Source organism: Phoca vitulina, unplaced genomic scaffold (genome assembly GCF_004348235.1).
Source record: "Phoca vitulina isolate PV1807 unplaced genomic scaffold, GSC_HSeal_1.0 scaffold7, whole genome shotgun sequence".
Classification (NCBI taxonomy): Eukaryota; Metazoa; Chordata; class Mammalia; order Carnivora; family Phocidae; genus Phoca; species Phoca vitulina.
The window spans coordinates 32,227,765-32,248,686 of NW_022589710.1; the positions used below are offsets into that span (position 1 = coordinate 32,227,765).

A 20,922-nucleotide genomic window follows, 5' to 3' on the forward strand; every position below is an offset into this window, starting at 1 on the left:
TCGGGCTCCCTGCTCAGCAGGGAGTCTGCTTCTCCCTCTGGCCCTCCCCCCTCTCATGCTCTCTCTATCTCATTCTCTCTCTCAAATAAATAAATAAAATCTTAAAAAAAAAAAAATCTATTGGTGAATGCCCACTATTTTCTAAGCCGTGTCCAAGGGGATATAGCAGTGAGTAAGGCAGGACAACTACCCTGATCTGGTCAGAGTTCAGCAGGACAGAGAGATCAGTACCCCACGGATTACAACGCAGTGACTGATGAAAAGGAATGGCATCAGAAGGATGTTTCAGAAGGATCATTCTGGTGGAAGGGAGGGCAACAAGTGAAGGGGGGTAAAGCTGACAGTGGGAAGAACTTTTGAGGGACAAGCCAGAGCAAAGAAGTTGAAAGAGGTGACAAGAATGGAGTTGGAGAGGAAAATGGGATATATTTGAGAAATAGCGGGGAGGTAGAATTGACAAGCCTTGGTGCTTGAACAGAGTCCAACAGAGAGTTAAAAGATAGGAATTTCCTTGAATAATTTCCCAGTCTCTGGGTTAGGGGATTGTGTCAATGACCAAAGCCTTCTCTGAGATAGGGAATAGAGGTGCAAAGCCAGTTTCTGACAAAGGTGCCTCTCACAGTTTCTCTAGACAGTCTCATGGGGTAAAAGCAGGATTATTATTTTTTTTCAAGAATCTGATTTAGAAGTAAATGTAATGCACACGGTGTTTATGGATTTGATCTGACCCGTAGGAGGAAAGCATTACCCAGTATATATAGAGGCAGATTAGGAGTGTGTTTATTTATTTTGGGGAAATAATATTTCACTGTTGTCAACAGATTTGAAAACTAGGATAAGTTGAAGTGGGGAGTCACCATTTTGTGGCCAGGGAAAGCACCCCATAAGTATGGCATGTCAATTCACGTACAGATCATGGATAGAAACATACTCATTGTAAATTTTCTGTTTCTGCATAAAAAGTTTATCCTCCTCACTTAAGACAATCTTATATTGCCTGGTAAGAGTATGCAATTTCTCCCGTAGGTCTTTGTTCTCTAAACGATTTTTGTGTAGTTTCTCAGCCATCTAGAAAAAAAAAAAAAAAACAAAGCAATTGAAGTAAAGAGGACTTGCTTCACATTTCCTTTGAGGGGTGTCAGTCACATGGGTATATTACCCAGAGCACTGGGTATATTACCTAGCACACGACTATGCCATAAATATTGAGTGATGTAATTCTATATTAAATATGCAATTATACATCTTGGGGCCTCTCTTATAAATTATGACAAAAGTGTAGAAAGGTAGTAAACACTGATGGAAAAACCACAGAGTAATAATTCATATTGAAATAAGAACTGGGATTAATAAACTGAGATCATTCAGCAGGATCTGTATGACATCAACAGAAGCTCTGGCTCAAAACCTCTTTGATGAGATACTATGGCTGCCTCTTGTTAAATATTTCTATTCAAGGACAAAAATAGTACTCATTAGTGAACTTTGTACTTAAGAACTTTGTACTTAAGATGTCTCTATTGAATTGCTTCAAGTGAGGTAAGAAAGTCAGGTTTAGTACGAGTGATGGGCTGAGTAGTTCAAAATAACTTCCTGGCTGAGGATTGCTAAAATAGCTGGATGAAAAAAAAATCTTAGAAGTGCTGAAGAACTAACAAGATAATGAGGAATTCTATAAGAAACTGAGAATCCAGAGTAGTAAATCACTCTGAGGACATTTACTGATATGGAAGAAACCACTTGGAAATGGGAATTTATTTCTCTTACTTGACAAGAGGGGCAAAAATCAACACTTAGAGCTCATCCAGGTGTTGAGTCTGAGAAACCTTCTACCACTTTAGTCTGGGATCCCAAAAAGCTTCACACTCTGGAGAAGGGTAAGTTGGAAGTTAATAAGCCATGGTCCAGCCTGATTTTGATCACCAGGGAACCTCAAGGTGCATTAAAGTGGTTTGGGATGGGTAATACCCCAGCCATCTGATGGAAATGAATGAAAGTCTGTTTCTGAGGAAGATACAATCATCCTAAGCTTCAAACTGTTTCTACATTTGTTTTTCGAATACAATGTCTATGTATAGTTTTCTACTAGGAACAGAAGGAAACAAGACAGCATGAACAAAAATTGGCAGAAACAACAGACTGCAGGAACAAATTCTATAAAAACATCTGATAGTGAATGGAATTAGACACTGAATATATAAATACTCTGCTTACTATAATAGAAGAAATATTAGAAATACTTGAAAATTACAGCAAGGAATTAGAAACAGTGAAGAATGACAAAGTAGATTTGAAAATTACCAATTAAAAAATGCAATAGCCAAAATTAAGAGCGGAAATAAGGCCACTCTGCCCAGAATACAGCAGGGGGAGACAAAAGGTAGAAAACACAGGAGAGAGGGTAAACTACATAGAGGAAATATATATTAGTACAAATAATTGTACAAACACACACACAATGTACATATAATCAGAGTCTCAGATGAAGAAGAAAGAGAATGAAATATGTGAACAGATAATGACTAAGAATTTTGCAGAACTTATATAGCAATTCATGAATTTAAGAAGCCCAGTGAATCCCACACAGGAGGAATAAAAAAGAAAACATGGACATATCATAGTGAAACCGAACAACTAAGTCAAAGGGAACAAAGAAGACCTAAGGTAAATGAGGTACACCATGTTCATGGATTGGAAGCTTCCATATTGTAAGAATGTAACATTCTCCCCAAACTGATCTATAGATATAATGCAACCCCAATCAAAATGCAAACAGGTTCTTTGGCAGAATTTGACAGACTGATAGAAATTCAAAGGGCCAAGAATAGTAGAAGCCATCTTGAAAAACAAAGTTGGATTTATACTACTAATTATAAAGGCTTATGTTAAAGCTGCTAATTAAGAAAGTCTGGTTTTAATGTGAGGAGAGACAAGTCCAAAGGAACATAAGAGAGTCCACAGATCTACACACATATTTATGATGTATTTATGATCTACATTTGATTTATGACAAACATGCCATTACAATATAGGAACAGGCAAAGACTGTCTTTTCATTAAATGATGCTAATTAACTGGACCTTATGGAAAAATATGAATCTTGACCACCCTCTCACAGTGTACACACACACACACAGATCCCAGATCGCTTACAGTCCTAAATGTGAAATGTCAAACAATAAAGCTTCTAGAAGATCATGAAAAGAGAATATCTTCATGACATAGGACATAAAAAACAAGACGGAAAAGATTGACAAACTGGACTTCATTATAATTAATAAATTACATCCATCAAAAGATAGATATGTACATAAAGACTGTACATTTACAGTGTATGTGCTGTTCTGTATCTGTATAATATTTTACAATAAAAAATTAAAATAAAGTTAAAATAGCCTTTCGGGTCCCTACTTTGCTGGAGTGGGGGGTGGGGTGGGAGGGATGGGGTGACTGGGTGATGGACACTGGGGAGGGTATGTGTTCTGGTAAGCGCTGTGAATTGTGCAAGACTGTTGAATCTCAGATCTGTACCTCTGAAATAAATAATGCAATATATGTTAAGAAAGAAAAAAAGAAGAAGAAGAATGTAGCAGGAGGGGAAGAATGAAGGGGGGGAAATCGGAGGGGGAGAAGAACCATGAGAGACGATGGACTCTGAAAAACAAACTGAGGGTTCTAGAGGGGAGGGGGTTGGGAGGATGGGTTAGCCTGGTGATGGGTATTGAGGAGGGCACGTTCTGCATGGAGCACTGGGTGTTATGCACAAACAATGAATCATGGAACACTATATCTAAAACTAATGATGTAATGTATGGGGATTAACATAACAATAAAAAAATTTAAAAAAAAAATAAAGTTAAAATAGAATTTCATGTCATCATTGAACTTGCCTCTTACACCTCATGAGAATTAAGATTGGCTGCCACCAAGAGTCCAGTGGAAATAATAAATAGGTCAGAGCCCAATCCCTTTGAAGCAATCACTGACTTGTACTCAGGGAATTTGGCTGAGGGCTATGTATTAAGGGGAAACCCCTCTGCATTTGTCCCTATAAGCAAGTAAGCCATGACAGGGTAGGGGTCCTGGGTTTTCCAGACAGTTGGGGGGCTACAAACTATGGAGCTGTCATCTGAACCCTGCCTAGCAGCTCCTCCAATAGGAAATAAATAGAAAGAAAAAGAAATCCTTTGCCCAGAGAACGAAAATAAACTTTAAAAACCAACTAGCCAACCAACCAACCTTATCTAGTTTCTGTCTTTCAATATCTTCACAACTAAAAGAATTAGAGTAGGTCTAAACTGCAGAGAAGCCATCCTTAATGCTATTAACTCATAACCAAAAATGGAAAGAATTTAATTGGCTCAAATCATTCTTCTGGAAGAGATCTGCCTATAATGTTTTAATTCTATTTGTCATGCAATAATATATTATGAGCTGTTGCTTATTTAGCCAAGACCCTTTTGTTGGACTTCAACTCTATCTTCCCTACAATTTTTCAACTATCATAATGAATGCTTTACTGAATACCTTGTGGATAAATTTTAGTTTACACCCATGATTATGTACTTATGATATTTCTTTTAACCTAAGATTTAAAGTGTCCAGAGATTTCTCTCAGGGCCTAAATCTGACTCAAATATTTCATGACATTATTAAGTGTAGTATGGGTTGCTAGACTTTACAGGTACCACAAAACAGCAAGGAGGTTCCATTTAAAAAAAAAAAAATTCACATGAAAAATATATTTCTAATGTAAAATAATCACAAACACATGACAAGTTACCAAACAAATAATTCATCTTCACATAGACAACATTCATTCTTTCATATATTTAAAATACTTTGGGAGGTGATCAAAATCTTTAAATCAATTATTGTGAATGATCATGATTATTATTAATTCATGAAAAATCTACTTTGGGAAAATTTCACATTTCTCAAATATATTTAAAATAGTAACTAAAAATGAATTATAATCTAAAAGTCATAATTTCCATCTTCCTACCTGCTTTATCTTCTGCAAGAATTCATCTTTTTCAATACCAGATGAATCTTCCAGTTTTTCTTTTGTATTTACAAAAAATTGTCTATGATCAAAGGAAGCCAAACAGATTCATATTAGGGCATGTTTTCCAGCAAAGCCACATTTATTTATGACACCAGAAACTTCCAGTCCCCATCTTCCTATGTAACATATTTATTGATATGTTCATTAAAATAAATAAAAAATTTTACTCTTTTGATGAATTAATACTTCCTGTATATATTCATTAAGAAACAATTATCCAACATTTGTACTCTGCAGGTGTTACAGGTACTAGAGATATAGTGCAGGCAAAGTCCCTACCCTCATGGAAGTTACACTCTATGAAGTAGTCAGAATAGAAGTTATCAAAATAATAATAATAATAATAATAATAATAATAAATTTCAGGTAGTGCTAAGTGCTTTAAAGAACACAAAGTAGGGTGAAGGACAGAGAAATCGTGAGAGTGATGATGCTACCTCAGACAGGTGGTAAGGGAAGGCCTCTTGAGATGACTTGTGAAGAACCTGAATGATGAGAAGGGGCCAGATAGGTGAAGATCTGAAGAAAAGTCTTTCATGTACAAGGTACGGCCAGTGATAAAAATTCTGGGGCCAGAACAAGTTTTGTGTATTTGATGAGGAGAGGATTATGAGAAGGCTGGAGAGGTAGACGGAGACTAGATCATGTAGGGGCTAAGGACAAAGTGGAAGTTCAGAGAGAACCAGGGGAGGATTTTTTTTTAAGCAGAGGAGAGAGATGAACTGAGTTACATCGTGTAAAGATGACTCTTGCTACTCAGTGGAGAAAGACAAGAGTACAGGAAGAGAGACTATGCAGAAGACTAGGGCAGTGGTCCAGAAGAGAGAATGGTGGCTCAGACTAATGTCGTAGTGGAGGAGGTAGTAAGAAATAGTTGGATTCAGGATATATTCTGAAGATAAAGGCAACAAGACATACCTTGGGATTTGGCTGGCATTTGAGTTGAGTTAGGGCTAGTTAGTTGGTTAGTTGGGTTAGGGTTAGGAAGTGAGGAAAACAGGAATGGTAGATGACTCCTAGGTTTTCAGCTGGAGTAACTAGGTAAATAGTGAGATGGAAGACTGAGGGAAGAGCTGTTTCAATGAGGTGGGAAATTAAGAGTTCTGTTCAGGACACATCGTATTTGAGATATCTAACAGATATCCTCCAAATGGAGAGGTCAAATAAACTGTAGAGTCTATGTATTTGCTACTCAGTGCTGGATATATAAATTTGGGAGTCACGGGGGTACAGAAGATATAGAAAGCCATAAGAATGGACGAAATCATGTCTGGAGGATGTGAATAGAGAAGGGCCAAGAACTCCAAAATTCAGACTCAGAAAGAAGAATAAGAACAAATAAAGGGCCCTGAGAAAGAGCAGTGTAGTGAGTGACATAAAGGAATATGATGTTTAAGAGGCCATGAGAAGAAAGTATTTCAAGAAGGTGGAAGTGTGGGGCACCTGGGTGGCTCAGTCGGTTAAGCGTCTGCCTTTGGCTCAGGTTGTGATCTCAGGGTCCTGGGATGGAGCCCCACATCGGGCTTCCTGCTCAGTGGAGAGTCTGCTTCTCCCTCTCCCTCTGTACTCTCTCTTTCACTCTCAAGTAAATAAATAAAATCTTAAAAAGAGAAGGTGGAAGCATGTCAAATTCCATTAGGAATTCAAGAAATTGAAGGAATAGATTAGATCATTAAAGTTTGGCAGGATGGAATCATTGGCAATCATGACAATTCTGAAATCATTTCAACCCTTATAAAAAAAAGCATCTATATTTTTCATAGCCTCCTGCATTGCAATGGCAAGTATATACTCTGGGTCACAGACTGCATGTCATTTATATACAATACTTAGCTTCCAGTCCCCCACTTCATATGTGCTGAAAACCAGCTGACTGGCAAAGAAAGACCATACCCATTTAGAAAGGTAGGCACTGAATTTGCCTTTATTATGCAAACACATCATGTTGGACATCAATAATAATAATGAACGAGGTTTAGACTATCAATGCCTCCTATGGACTTGTGGAGCATTTGAGGTACCCCTAACTGCCCACATTCAGATGGCTGAGTGACTTTTTGTTTTTCCTTAATATTTGGACCTCAAAATATGTAACAAGCTTGCAAATTAAAGATTTCATGGGGGGAAAAAAATTAAAGCTTATAGATTAATAGGAAGATGAATTTATGCAAATTATTTTAGTTTCTTGTATAATTTACTCTTAAAAGAATCTTATAGACTATTATAAAACAACACTGTTTGACTCTTCAAATCTACCAACCAAAATTTAGGTGCCTTTTCCCACCTCCATAAATAGAGAAAATGAACTAAAGGAGAAATATAAAATGAATGTAAGAATTTTCTTTTAATTTGCTTGGTAGTAAAGAGGAAAAAGTACAGTTTTATTAATAACAAGGGGGGTAACCTAAAACTTCAATCACCAAATTAATCAAGTGTACTTCTCCTCAGGGAGATTCCATATGAATGAAAACTCTTGGAAAGCTGGGATTGAAAAAAAAATGATGTGCCATTAAAAATAGATCAGTGAGGGGTGGCTGGGTGGCTCAGTCAGTTGAGTGTCTGCCTTTGGCTCGGGTCATGATCAGGTCATGAGTCCTGGGATCAAGCCCCATGTCGGGCTCCCTGCTGAGCGGGGAGTCTGCTTCTCCCTCTCCTGCCGCTCCCCCTGCCTGTGCTCCCTCCCTCCCTCTCTCTCTCTCAAATACATGAAATCTTAAAAAAAATAGATCAATGAATCCCTATTTCTTTCTTGAATATATTTAAAGCAAATTAGCTAACATGAAGACTGCTTATAAATAAAATTTCAAGCAAGGTTTTTAATCATAACTCCTAGAAATAAGTTAAGAGCTAATCTGTATCTTCCTCCATGATTATTTGCTAGTTTTTCTTTAAAATATGTATGAACTAAAACTAGTGAATCACTTTCAAAGAAAGATATTTTTTTTATTCTGAGTTTTGATTGTAGTATTACTTGAGCTTTTATACTTATAAATCTGGTACTGAGTATAAAGATTATTGCTTATTTTATGGCCAGATGTAGGTAGAACAGCATTGTATTGTGCAATTGCTGTTTTAGAAGATATAATTTTAATTACAATACATTTGATCCTATGCAGGAATAAGCCATGTTATAACAAGATTCCACATGTGAAGTTCCTTGCCTTTTGGGGAATCTACTCAAGTCCAAAATTTGTCTTTTAAACTGTCAGCAAAACCTGGGGATAGGCCTGGAAGCCATATTTTGTACTATAAGACCCCACCTTCCTTGTCAGAGCTGGGCCAAACACCTTCTGATGAGAAATCTGGGAATTCTCCTGGGAGAAGTCTGTGGGTCAATCTCCAAAGATAGATAGACCTGCAACAGGTAAACTCAGAGGGTTTGGAATGGCCATGCTCAGCCATGGGCTTACCAACGACAGAACATTGTATGTAGGTAAAGACAGAATGAAACATGGACCTGAAAAGGAAGCAGAGACTGTTTGCCTTGGGGTGGACAGATTTCCACAAGTTTATGGTTCCAGTCCCATGGGTAAAATTTTTGCCCTGAAACTTCCTTGTATTTTCTCAGTAAGTTCTGTAGGTTGACTAAGAACAACTGTCATAGCAAGAGTAGGTGAGCCTTATAGGAGGTCCCACTAATGCCTTCCCCTGGGGGCATATTTGTTTGTAGGGAATCAGGAACTGAAGTGAGAATAATTAATTCCAGAGAGTCCCTCCCTTTCCCTTAAATGACTATATCATCCTCAATTTTTTTCTCTTGTTTATCTGAAAAACTGGTTAATTTCCAAATGAAAAGGTGGTTTTATAAAGCTATCACAAATTTTAGCAAATTAAGAGAATATAGTTTTCATCTAATATTAAAGATTTTTTTTAAAAAAGAAAGAAACAGAACATCTAGAAATGCTTCAGTAAAAATAAATATCAAACTTACATTTTATCCTCCAGTATCTTACAGGATTTCTTCATTTCTTCGAGCTCTTGTTCCCAATGTCTTATTGATTCTTGTAGTCGTGATATCTCTAAATTGTGATCACTAAGAACCTTTTGAAAATTCAATAAAATGATGGTATTCAATTGTCACCAAGTGATTCATGACAGTGTTTGATTCACTAAATATTCATGTATTATCCACTCAACTTTTACATTGGGGTTATCCTTCAGCAAAAATAAAAAGCAATCATTAAAACGGTTTCTTCATAAAACAAACCTGGGCAGAAATAATCCTGAAATCATCAGGAAAAAAACCAACATTTTGGAGAGAGCCCAACCAAATATAGCAGCAAGAATGCAAAAACTATAAAAACAACTTTCAAGATATGAATTCATTTTGACTACCTTTTAAAAAAAATCCAAACAAATCTATATCTTCATAATCATCTTCAAAATACTCTAGGATATTAGAATGAGTATTACCAAAAAAGTAAAAACAAATTATCTTGAGAAATATGCTTCTATTGAAGAGAATTTTTCTTATTTAATCAGTATTTCAGAAATGCAATAGTTGGGTACTGTGATAAAATGTCAGCATGATTTAAAAGAATGAAGTATGATTGGAGAAAATTCATAATAAAACATATTTTTACAATGCAGTTTTGGAATAAAGAAAAGGGAAGGCAGGGGCGCCTGGGTGGTTCAGTCAGTTAAGTGTCTGATTCTTGATCTCAGCTCAGGTCTTGATCTCAGGGCTGTGAGTTCAAGCCCTGTGTTGGGCTCCATGCCCAGCATGGAGCCTACTTAAAAAAAAAAAAAAAGAAAGAAAAGGGGAGGCAAACATTTATAGAGCCTTGGGTCTGCATTTCAGCTGTGGGGAAGAATGGAGGGGAGAGAGAGCTGATCAGACAAGTTCCTCTGCTCCCCGGCATGGAGTGATCACACGCAGACTGTGTAATGCCATCTAAACATGCACATCAGTGTGGACTCAGAGAAACACCTGCGGGAAGCACAGAGGGGCTCCCACTCTTACCAGGTGAGACAGGTGGCCAAAAGCTCCGCCCCCCCCGCCAGCTATTCCTTCCTTGAAAGCACCCACATGCCTCCACTTCTGGGTCATAACTAGTTTCAGAGTCAACAAGGGTCTGAAATCCTAGAACTGCCAGCAACATGAGCACAACGTCTAAAGGATCTCCTAAACATCAAACACATCGTTTATTCTTTCTTACCACTGTGCTGGTCATAACTGTTTCTTTCATTTTTGACACTTTAAGTTTTAATGTATCCAATTCTTTCTTCTTTTTATAAGTCTCTCTTCTCTTAAATTCACAGAACTTTTTATATCTCTCAATCTGTAATGATAAACATGATAAACCAATCAAAAAACTTATGAGAACAACAAAGTTTAGGAAATCTTTTTATTTTGTTAATCTAACTCATACTAAGTATACCATGGTCGGTCTATCAACAACAACAACAAAAACACACCCCCCGCCAACAGGGTTTGCTTGTTTTGCAACATCACAAGAAAAATAGTGAACTACAAAGAATAAATTGTAATTATAAATGTTGAAATAGTAAATTTATAAGAGCAATAAAACAATGATCATTAATAGCAAATTCTAAAAGCAACTGCCATTGTAGCAATTTACTAGTAAAACACCATAGCAACGGCCACCAGATTTATAGTGTGCTAATAATAATAAGATCAGGAAAGTCAAAGAAAAAAATGACGAATGATCTGGAAATCTAAATTCACATTTTTTGGATGGGAAAGAAAGCAGACTAAAAACAGGGTAAAAAATCACTGAAGACTGGGCAGCTCACAATCTTGGACAACTTCTTACCATCCTACCAAGATCAAACATATTTTGATTACTTGTCAGACCCAATGGAATGAGTCATCCTCTCATCAAAATCAAACACATCAATGCATTTGTCTGGCAAAATGAATGATCAAGAACAAGGTAACTAACGGAGTAATAAGGCCTGAGAAAGCATATTCAATTCTGTACTAAAGAGTTATGAAAACATACACTTTGGATGGCTTTCTGTCAAAGCCAGTGCACCCGAAGTGTCTTATGAATGAACATGATCATGGTCAATTATCTCAGCACCAGAGCACCGTTGCATAGGAATGGAACTTTGGGATTAATCCATTTTGTTGAAAATCAGAATTCTGTGTTCATTCTTCAGCCAAAGACTTCTCCTAAGGTCTTGTGGTCATAGACATAATATTAGCAAAAAATATTTTGTTTGGTGTTAGGGGAGAGCTTACAATTTGAAGACTCTGACAGCTGTAATAGTTTTTCCTTTCTCATAGGAAGTAAAGGAAATTAACAGGCTGTTACCCCAGCCTATTATGTGCGTTCAGTGAACCTTGGTGGGGGCTACACAGGGTGCGAGCCCCAGCCAATTTTCTGCATGATAGTCTTGCCTGTGCCCACCACAGGGAGGGCAGCGGCAGGGACCCGACAGCAATTCTCATCATGAGCCAGGCTGCCACACATGGGGGAGAAGGAAGACTGCTGGGAACACCTCCCCTGGAGAGAGCCCTGCCTCTCCTGGGGTAACAGAAGCACAGAAAAGAGGAACCGTCACGAGCCACTCTGATGGTGAATTTTAATTAATATAGCCCAGCAGACACCAAGATGCGGTAGTCATTCCCATCTACTCTCCCAAAATCGCTAGTCTCAAGATACTCTTTTCTGTTGCAGCCTAGGGCTCCACCCAGCCCTTCTGCAGGCTGCTCTGCTCGGATGCTTTCAGCAGGAGCTGAAGGCTCTGGCAGCGTGGATCTCCCTGGTCTTGTCCATGGTCAGAATGGTCAGAGGCAACGAGATGCCACGAAAACAAGATCCTTGTCCCTGTAGGGCTGCCTATGAGCAAGGGGCTACCCTAGTGTGACAAATCCCGTCACTCATATTCTTTCCCATGACCTCAGATGCTATGACACAATCAGTGTCTACCCCAAGGGTCCCCGGTGTGCTTGCATCTCTGCATCACCGTTCACAGGAGATACCGCACGGGACGCTTGCTAGCCTTGCGAATTTCCTGCCTGAGATTCCACACGATTCTGTAATTTTTTAAAAAGTAAATCATGCCACTTACCTCTTCATCCAGTTTTTGTTTTCTTTTCAAATATTCCTCTTTTTCTTTTTCCAATTGCTCCTCTATTTCTTCGAGATGTCGTTTTTGCAATTCTATTTCTTTTCTCTCCGAGTTGATTTTGGTGTAAGTCTCATTGATGTAAACAGTGGTGGCGGCCTTTTCTCCCATCGTGTGGTTGAGTGCCATCACTAACTTTTCGTGCTCCCTCGCCAGCTTCTCTTGCTCTTCACTAGGAGAAAAGAATGGTTCATGGAATGAAAAGTATGGTTTTTAGGAAAGGAACTTAAAGTCTGTTTGCCGAGATGAACACCATACAGAGGGAAACTGTAAGGAATACTTAAGTTGTATTCGTGATCACTTAAACTTGGCTGAGATGAGGACAGAAGGAAACACAAGACAAATGTCAATCTTGCACCTGTTTACTGCTGCACAAATGTCATGGGGTCCTGCCTCGCCCCACCCATCCGGTTCCTGGTAGTAACTATGGGATGTTTTGGTTTAAGGTATGCAAGGATTCAAAAACAGTTTTGAGATGAATGGAATCTGACCAGACAAATGGTTTGATAGGTAGCATTGCCATAACTATCTTATCCTGAGACATGCAACCAAGCCAAAGGAAGATAAATATCTCACCATCCCTCCAGCCACCTTCTGATGCCGTGCCCTGCAGGGAGGGCCCAGGAGAAAGCAAGCCTTCCTCTGATGGACAAGAGTCAGGGAGGAGAGAGCAGAGTCTGTCTTCACTGTTCAGAAGATGCTTGAAACCTAACTTGAACTCTCTTATCCCCTCCTACCTGCAGCCAAATCTGAGTTCAGGAGGAGACATTAACTTCACCTATCCATGGCTAGCCACAACCATCTGAAGAAGACCTTAAGACAGTGAGAAATATCTACCCCAGGGCCAACAATGCCAAGACTGGAAGGAGGGACAATTGGTGCCATTTCTAGATTTTCCTTTTTTAAAAGCTTCTACAATGTTAAGACCTTTTTCCTTTCTCTAATCCCCAGGGCTAAAGACTTCAGTTGTTCAAGGGGATTGTGTGCAAAGGCTCAGGAAAATGGTAACAGGTTGTTGGTAAGTTTATTTTCCAGAAGTCAACTCTACCATGGAAATGCAATTAAAAGCCCAGGCTAGAGAGGGTCCGATAATGGGTGCTTTGTGGGTCTAGTAGAGGAAGCCTTCTAAGAATGAGTCAACCTAAGGATGGAGTAGCCTTAGTAGAACTAAGCTAAACAAGTCAAATAAAAAAAAAAAACAACACCAAAAACTAATTAGGTGTATTGAGGTGGGTTGAGAAGAGAGAACTCAGAAACCCAACACAGGACCTAAGAAAAACCCACCCAAAGAGCTTGCCATTTGGGGGGACTGTCCAGGAGAGGACCACCTGTCAGAGAGTGTTGGCATCTTGATGTGCATCTTTCTTTGAAAAATGGATGCAGTGAGATTGTAGCTTGGTGATGCTAGCTCATCAAGCAACCCGCCTTATGTTTGTCATTTGCCTTTCCATAAAGATTTCTCTAGAGCAGAGATTCTGAACATGTGGTCAGGACCAGCCCCATTAGCATCACCTGGCAACTCGTTAGAAATGCAAATTCTCACTCCCATCCCCCACACCTACTAAATCAGAAATTTGGGGTGCTGCGGAGCTTTCTAGTAATTTGTGTTTTAATAAGCACTCCAAGTGATTCTGATGCATCAAGTTTGAAAATCACTGGTCTGTAGAGGTGTGATGGTGCTGGCCAATTGACCTGAGTACTCCAGCCTGGATATTATCTTCCTTGTTATTAGTTTAGGAATTGATAATATAGTTCACACAGCAGTCTCTGGCTAGCAAATCCACATTGTGAATCCCTAAGAGGGGTTAGAATTCTCAAGCTTATGTGATCATGAACTTTCTTTTTCATGGAGCATCCCCCAGAACAGGTGTTCTGAGGGCCTAATTGGGGAAAGTCGTCCCTGGGCCTCAAGGTCTCCACCTAATTCCTTTTTTTTTTTTTTTTAAAGATTTTATTTATTTATTTGACAGAGAGAGATAGCGAGAGCAGGAACACAAGCAGGGGGAGTGGGAGAGGGAGAAGCAGGCTTCCTGCCGAGCAGGGAGCCCGATGTGGGGCTCTATCCCAGGACCCTGGGATCATGACCTGAGCTGAAGGCAGACGCTTAACGACTGAGCCACCCAGGCGCCCCTTCACCTAATTCCTGATGCTTTGATATTATGTGCACCAAGCGACCTTCTGATCACTTTAGCTTCCCAAGAAGATTTTTTTTCTTTCATAGGGACTCTTCCAACATTTCTTCCTCTGACAAACTGACATTCTGATATTTATGCATCATTCTTACGTATTTGCTCACAATGCTGAGTTGTTCCTAAGGTTTTGTTGGTTTTCCTTTCAGAATGTATCTTTTCCTCCATGAGATGCATAAATTCAAATTTGTAATCCCCACTTTACAGGTGGAGAAAAGGAGGCCCATGGGGTGAAGTCCTGGCAATACAGCTCAGGGATAAAGGAAAGAAACTAATAGGTGTCAGAATCTGAGCTACAGGCAGTTATATATATCATCTCATTTAATTACAGACGAAATCTGTAATTAATTCTCTGCTGGGAACCAATCCCATCCCTCAGACCTCCAGTAGTTTATGGCTGAATACCTTTAAGATAAACTAGCTACAGCGTATCTGGTTTGATACTGTATTTCTAATACAATATCCAGCCAAATTTCTTGCTTTAGTGGTTGAGGTTTGTAAACTTGATTTTGCTAAAGGGGAATCTGAAACCACTGTGCGCCTCTACCTTTGGAGGTGGCACGAGAGTCACACACAGTAGGTGCTGCTGGGAAGCTGGATGGTCTCTGAAACTTGACAGGTCCCCTGACTGCAGTGGTTGAAGATTTTTTGCTCTCCTCCCCAGCTCTGTGCGGCCATCACATACCCCTCATCAGCCAAGGTCATCTGCTCCAGATGATACCCACCTCCTACTTGCCCCACACCAGCACAGACAAGAGGACAGACCCCTTAGGACAATTTTCACACTCCAGCCACAGACCCCAACTCCCACAAGTACTGAATTAAAAAAAAAAATACATACCCTAGAGCTTCATTAGTTCTTTTCAGATCAAGTATTCTCATCTTCAGAGACTGTATTGCATCATTCATCCTTGTAATGTCCGTTTGTATTTGATTTATCTCAAAAAGATTTAATCTGCGTGCATCTCTGACACATTCTTAAAAGTAAGTGGAAATGTTTCTAGATTATTTGAGAAGTGGCACACTTGATAGTGACTTTCCAAATCACGAAAAAATTAGGTCTTTCTTTGAAATACTCTTTAATTATGTCCCTGTAGCAGACACCTCTTACCCCTTTGGGTCCTTTCAGTCTTACCGATCAATTATTCCCGTCACTTCAGCTGCTGCTATGGTGACCAGCTTTCCATGGGCTCTCAACGACTTCACACTGGTGCGGTCTGGCAGCACCTCATTCCTGCTTATTCTACCCACTTCTCACCTCCTGTCCAGGACCTCCTTGTCACCTCTACCATGGGACTTCTTTAAACATGCACACCCGCGCACATGTAACCCAAAGTGTGGGAAGCAGGCAAATATCGGACCCATGACGGGCAGGAGCTGGTGCCTGGACGGTCCGGGAGAAGGTGGAACGGTGTGTCCTGGGGGCATGTTCCCATGCTTAATGTGTTGCATTTAGCGGCAGTCAGCATCAGGTTGCACCCCAGATCCACTCTCCCTTCTCCCTGCTTTTGCCTCCTTATCCTGCCCTCCTCCTCCTCCTTGGGTTGTGCTCCCAAATAATAGTGCAAAAGCCTCTGGCTCTGCTTTCTGGGGAACTCAGTGTGTTAAAGAACTAATTATTCATCAACAAATAACACATCCGTGTGATCACAAAAGACTTCAGAGGTTTACCTCAGTGCATGATAGATGCAAAAATGATTTTTTTAATACTGATGTTTAGAAGGTACTGGACTACCCATTTCTACACAATAAATTCTCTAGAAACTGGCTGGTAGCTCCATTTGAGAGAGCTAGGTTATTTTTCCAAGGCTACTGGTTAAGTTTGCTCATTGTAGCAGCGCTTCCCAAACTTTTAAGTCTCAAATATGCATATATATATACACATATATATATACAGATCCTTTTCAAGATTTTATTTATCTATTTTTAGAGAGGGAGTACAAGAGTGCGCATGACGAAGGCAGGAGCAGAGGGGGAGGGACAAGCAAACTCCACATGGAGCCCGATGTGGGGCTTGAACCCAGGACCCTGAGATCATGACCTGAGCCGAAACCAAGAGTTGGATGCTTAACTGACTGAGCCACCCAGGCACCCCAAAATACAGATTCTGATATAGTAGTTCTGGGGTGGGCCTAGAGATTCTGCATTTTATAACAAGCCTTCAGATGCTGCTGATGCTGCTGATCCATGAACCATACTTTGAGTAACAAAGTTTTATAACGTAAGACTAATTACATTTATGTGGGTATCAAGAATCTCTTTAGCTAGTATGCTCTTTTCTTTTCCTTCTAAATATTTTTCCTGATTATAAAAGTAAGCCAAAATAGTCTTAATTCTGCCTTCAGCCCAGATTCTTCTAAGTCTTGTTTTTTTCTGTATATAGAGTTTATTGCATTTTCCCTGACACACTAACACCATGCATATTGTTTTATAACTAACTGTGTCACTCAGTGTCTAATTGGGGAGATAGAAATCTTACAAATTGAATAGGGAAATTGTAATATAGGGAATTAGTAAGCCTAACAGAGGACTAGAGTATTGAGGGATTGGATAGTAAAAGAGAGAAGAGAACTGTAAAGGCTCGGGGAGCAGCAAGTGTAAGGGGCAGCTAGTACCCCTAGGGCTTAGACAGAGTTAGTTTGAGGAAGCAGCACCTCCACACCTGAGAGCCAGGCCTCATTGGAAAGAGCTGTGGCTCACTGGGTGGCAAAGAAATTCACGAGCTGCTGGGCTGGTAGAACTCATGGAAATCTGGCTTCTGGGGGAATTGACGGCCCATCCACAGGGAGTTGCCAGGGAATCTGTTCACAAGCTGCTGCCTCACTGGTAGCAATCCGCCATGCAGCCACCCCAGGGATACTGGAGGGAGCTGCCGGGCTCTGCAGGGGGCTGACGTGGAACAGCTGTGTGCACTGCGAGAGCTGGCCAAGCTGAGCACCCTGGGGCCAGAAAGAGTATCCTCTTCCCTCTTCCCTCCAGTATCCTTCCAGTGCCCTCACTTGACAAAACTTAACATTGTGCCGGCTGGTAAAGGGGGAAACGACAGGGCGCAGCTCTCTCAACATGGAACAGGCAAGAAAGGTAGATTTGGAGCTGCAAGGGAATAACCGGATAACTGGAACATCGACTTAAAAAGTGTTTTGTTGCTGTTGCTTTTGTTCGTTTGTTTTTAATTTAGACCACTGGGTGGGGGAGGGGGAGGTTAAATGGCAATGAGCTTTGGAGCTGTGAGGACACTTGGGAGTCGTTCTTGAGCAGGGGAGGCGGGCCTTTGCATTCTCGCAGTGACTGCTCCCTGGACATGGGCTGCACCTGAGGAGACAATGGGCCAGGATGGGGCAGGAAGCAGTGTCAAGCGTTCCTCTTGTCTAGGGCAATTCCTGTAGAGGGCCTGAGCTGTGAGCCTCAGCCAACACTCCTGGCAGCTGGGGAAATGAAACTGAATGCTTACCTTACACCAAATACCAAATTTAACCAAAAAGGAGTCAAAAACCTAAATGTCAGACCTAAAATTTTAAAACTCTTAGAAGAAAACATAAGAGATTGAAATCTTCAAGACACTGGATTTAGCAATGATTTCTTGGATAGGACACCAAAAGCATAGGCAACAAAAGAAAATATAGATAAACTGTACTACATCAAAATTTAAAACTTTTGGGGGCAGATGGGGTGGCTCAGTTGGTTAAGCATCTGCCTTCGGCTCAGGTCATGATCTTGGGGTCCTGGGATCGAGCCCCACTTTGGGCTCTCTGCCCAGAGGGAAGTCTGTTTCTCCTTCTGTGCTTGCTCTCTCACTCTCTCTCTCTCTCTCAAATGAATAAAATCTTTTTAAAAATTTAAAACTTTTGTGCATCAAAAGTCAATATCAACAGAGTGAAAAGGCAAACCATGGAATGGGTCAAAATATTTGCAAATCATGTATCTGATAAAGGGTTAACATCCAGACTCCATGAGGAAGAATTCCCACTACTCAATAACCACCAAACAACCTAGTTAAAAGATGAACAAAGGACCTGAATAGATATTTCTCCAAAGATAAGCCGATTACCAATAAGCATATGAAAAAACGCCCAACATCACTAGTCATTAGGGAAATGCAAATCAAAACCATGATACCAATTCACACCCATTGGAATGGCTATATCTAAAAAGCCAAAAAGAATAGAAAAGAACAAATGTTGACAAGAATGTGAAGAAATTGGGATCCTTGTGCGTCGTGGGTGGGAATGTAAAATACTTCAGCCACTATGGAAAACAGTATGGCAGTTTCTCAAAACTTAAAGTAAAAGTACCATAGTACCATACAATCCAGCAATTCCCTTCTGCATATAAGCCCAAAAGAATGGGAAGCAGGGACTCAGACAGATATTTGCACCACCATGTTTATAACAGCTTTGTTCGCGATAGGTAAAGGGTGGAAACAACCCAAGGGTCCATCCAGTGAATGAACAGATACACAAAACACAGTATACACATACAACGGAATATTGTTCGGCCCTAAAATGAAGGAAAATTCTGACACAAGCTACAACATGGATGAATCTTGAAGACCTTCCAAGTGACATTAGCCAGTCACAAAAGGACAAGTATTGTAAGATTCCACTTAAATGAGGTACCTATAATCCCCAAACCTACAGGGAGAAAAAGTAGAATGGTGATTTAGGTGAGTCAAACTGCCTAATTTAATTGGATAAATACCAATTTGGAATGGGTTGATCTACATATCATTAGTCTATTTAGAAACTAAACTATATAAATTCAAGTTTTATATATATCATTTCCATTTAAAATGTAAGAGAACGTTATTATGGATCTGTGTTTGTGCTGTGTACTCTTTCTAGCTATATTTTGACATGACCCAACTATTAAACTTGTCTTGTTAAAGTAGTAGGCTCTATTTTCTTACAAGATAAACTAAGTTTCTATGGTTGATAACCTTAAAAGTACCTTCCAATTCTCTGCCAATGTTACTGGGAAGAGTTTCCAGTAGAAAATATAGTCTGCTGAGTTCCATGCTTTCAATTTCTAGGAGATCAATTGTGGCTTTTCTCATTTCTTCCTGAAAATTTGAATTACATATATAAAAAGTTAAGGCATTAAACTAATAAAATTGATTTCCTAAGCAATGCCCTATTATAAATATTTTCAGAGATCAAACTTTGATTTCCATTCAACACCCTCTGTTCTTATTTTTATTTGGAATAGAAAGTGTGAAAAATCCCTCTTCTTATTTGAACTAGAAGGTGTGAAAAATCACTCTTCTATAATCAGTTTTTAAGATAAGTCATTGTTGGGGCGCCTGGGTGGCTCAGTTGGTTAAGCGACTGCCTTCGGCTCAGGTCATGATCCTGGTGTCCCGGGATCGAGTCCCGCATCGGGCTCCCTGCTCGGCAGGGAGTCTGCTTCTCCCTCTGACCCTCTTCCTTCTCATGCTCTCTGTCTCTCATTCTCTCTCTCTCAAATAAATAAATAAAATCTTTAAAAAAAAAAAAAAAAAAAAAAAAGATAAGTCATTGTTAATTTATCTCTTAATCTCTGCTGATTTTCTTCTCAGAAATCTTTTCTTATGTTTTTTTTTGTATGCAGTTTCAATCAATTTAAAAGGAGAGACTCCAACGAAAAGGGTAATGCTGAGAAAAAAGCTGCTTAATTAAAAGCTGGAAAATGCCTATAAAAATATGCTTAGGTATAAAGAGAACAATTTTTTTTTATACATACCCACAAATCCAAACAAATAGTCTGGTAGGGATTTTTGTGCTTTGTTTTTTTGGTGGGGCTTATTTTAAAAAAAGAAAACCATCCAAAAATCTGTTAGTGGAAAAAATAGATAAATCATCTCTTAAATAAATGGTCATAACGGCTATAGTTCTTTTATGACCTGAGAAATTGCCATTATATTTTATGAGTAAAAAAAGAAGATTACATGCAGCCACTCTGGAAAATAGTATGGAGCTTCCTCAAAAAGTTGAAAATAGAGCTACCATAAGATCCAGCAATTGCCCTATTGGGTATTTACCCCAAAGATACAAATGTAGGGATCTGAAGGGATATGTGCACCCCGATGTTTATAGCAGCAATGTCCACAATAGCCAAACTGTGGAAAGAGCCAAGATGTCCATCGACAGATGAATGGATAAAGAAGACGTGGTGTATATACACAATGGAATATTACGCAGCCATCAAAAGGAATGAAATCTTGCCATTTGCAACGACGTGGATGGAACTGGAGGGTATTATGCTGAGTGAAATAAGTCAATCAGAGAAAGACATGTATCATATGACCTCACTGATATGAAGAATTCTTAATCTCAGGAAACAAACTGAGAGTTGCTGGAGTGGTGGGGGGTGGGAGGGATGGGGTGGCTGGGTGATAGACATTGGGGAGGGTATGTGCTATGGTGAGCGCTGTGAATTGTGTAAGACTGATGAATCACAGACCTGTACCTCTGAAACAAATAATACATTATATGGTAAAAAAAAAAAAAAAAGAAGAAGAAGAAGATAGCAGGGGGGGAAATCAGAGGGGGAGACGAACCATGAGAGACTATGGACTCTGAAACAAACTGA

General features: G+C 39.6%; 1 protein-coding gene across 1 annotated transcript in view; it reads right to left on the reverse strand.

Annotated features, from left to right (window-relative positions):
• CCDC175 (coiled-coil domain containing 175) overlaps positions 1 to 20,922 on the reverse strand; it is a 63,581-nt gene that overhangs the window by 39,612 nt on the left and 3,047 nt on the right. The window contains exons 3-9 of the mRNA XM_032405223.1: positions 19,303 to 19,414; positions 15,197 to 15,332; positions 12,110 to 12,338; positions 10,228 to 10,350; positions 9,000 to 9,109; positions 5,006 to 5,087; positions 932 to 1,068 (exon numbers count right to left, since the gene is read on the reverse strand). Coding sequence (XP_032261114.1) covers positions 932 to 1,068; positions 5,006 to 5,087; positions 9,000 to 9,109; positions 10,228 to 10,350; positions 12,110 to 12,338; positions 15,197 to 15,332; positions 19,303 to 19,414 — 929 coding nt within the window. The remainder of the gene's footprint in view (positions 1 to 931; positions 1,069 to 5,005; positions 5,088 to 8,999; positions 9,110 to 10,227; positions 10,351 to 12,109; positions 12,339 to 15,196; positions 15,333 to 19,302; positions 19,415 to 20,922) is intronic.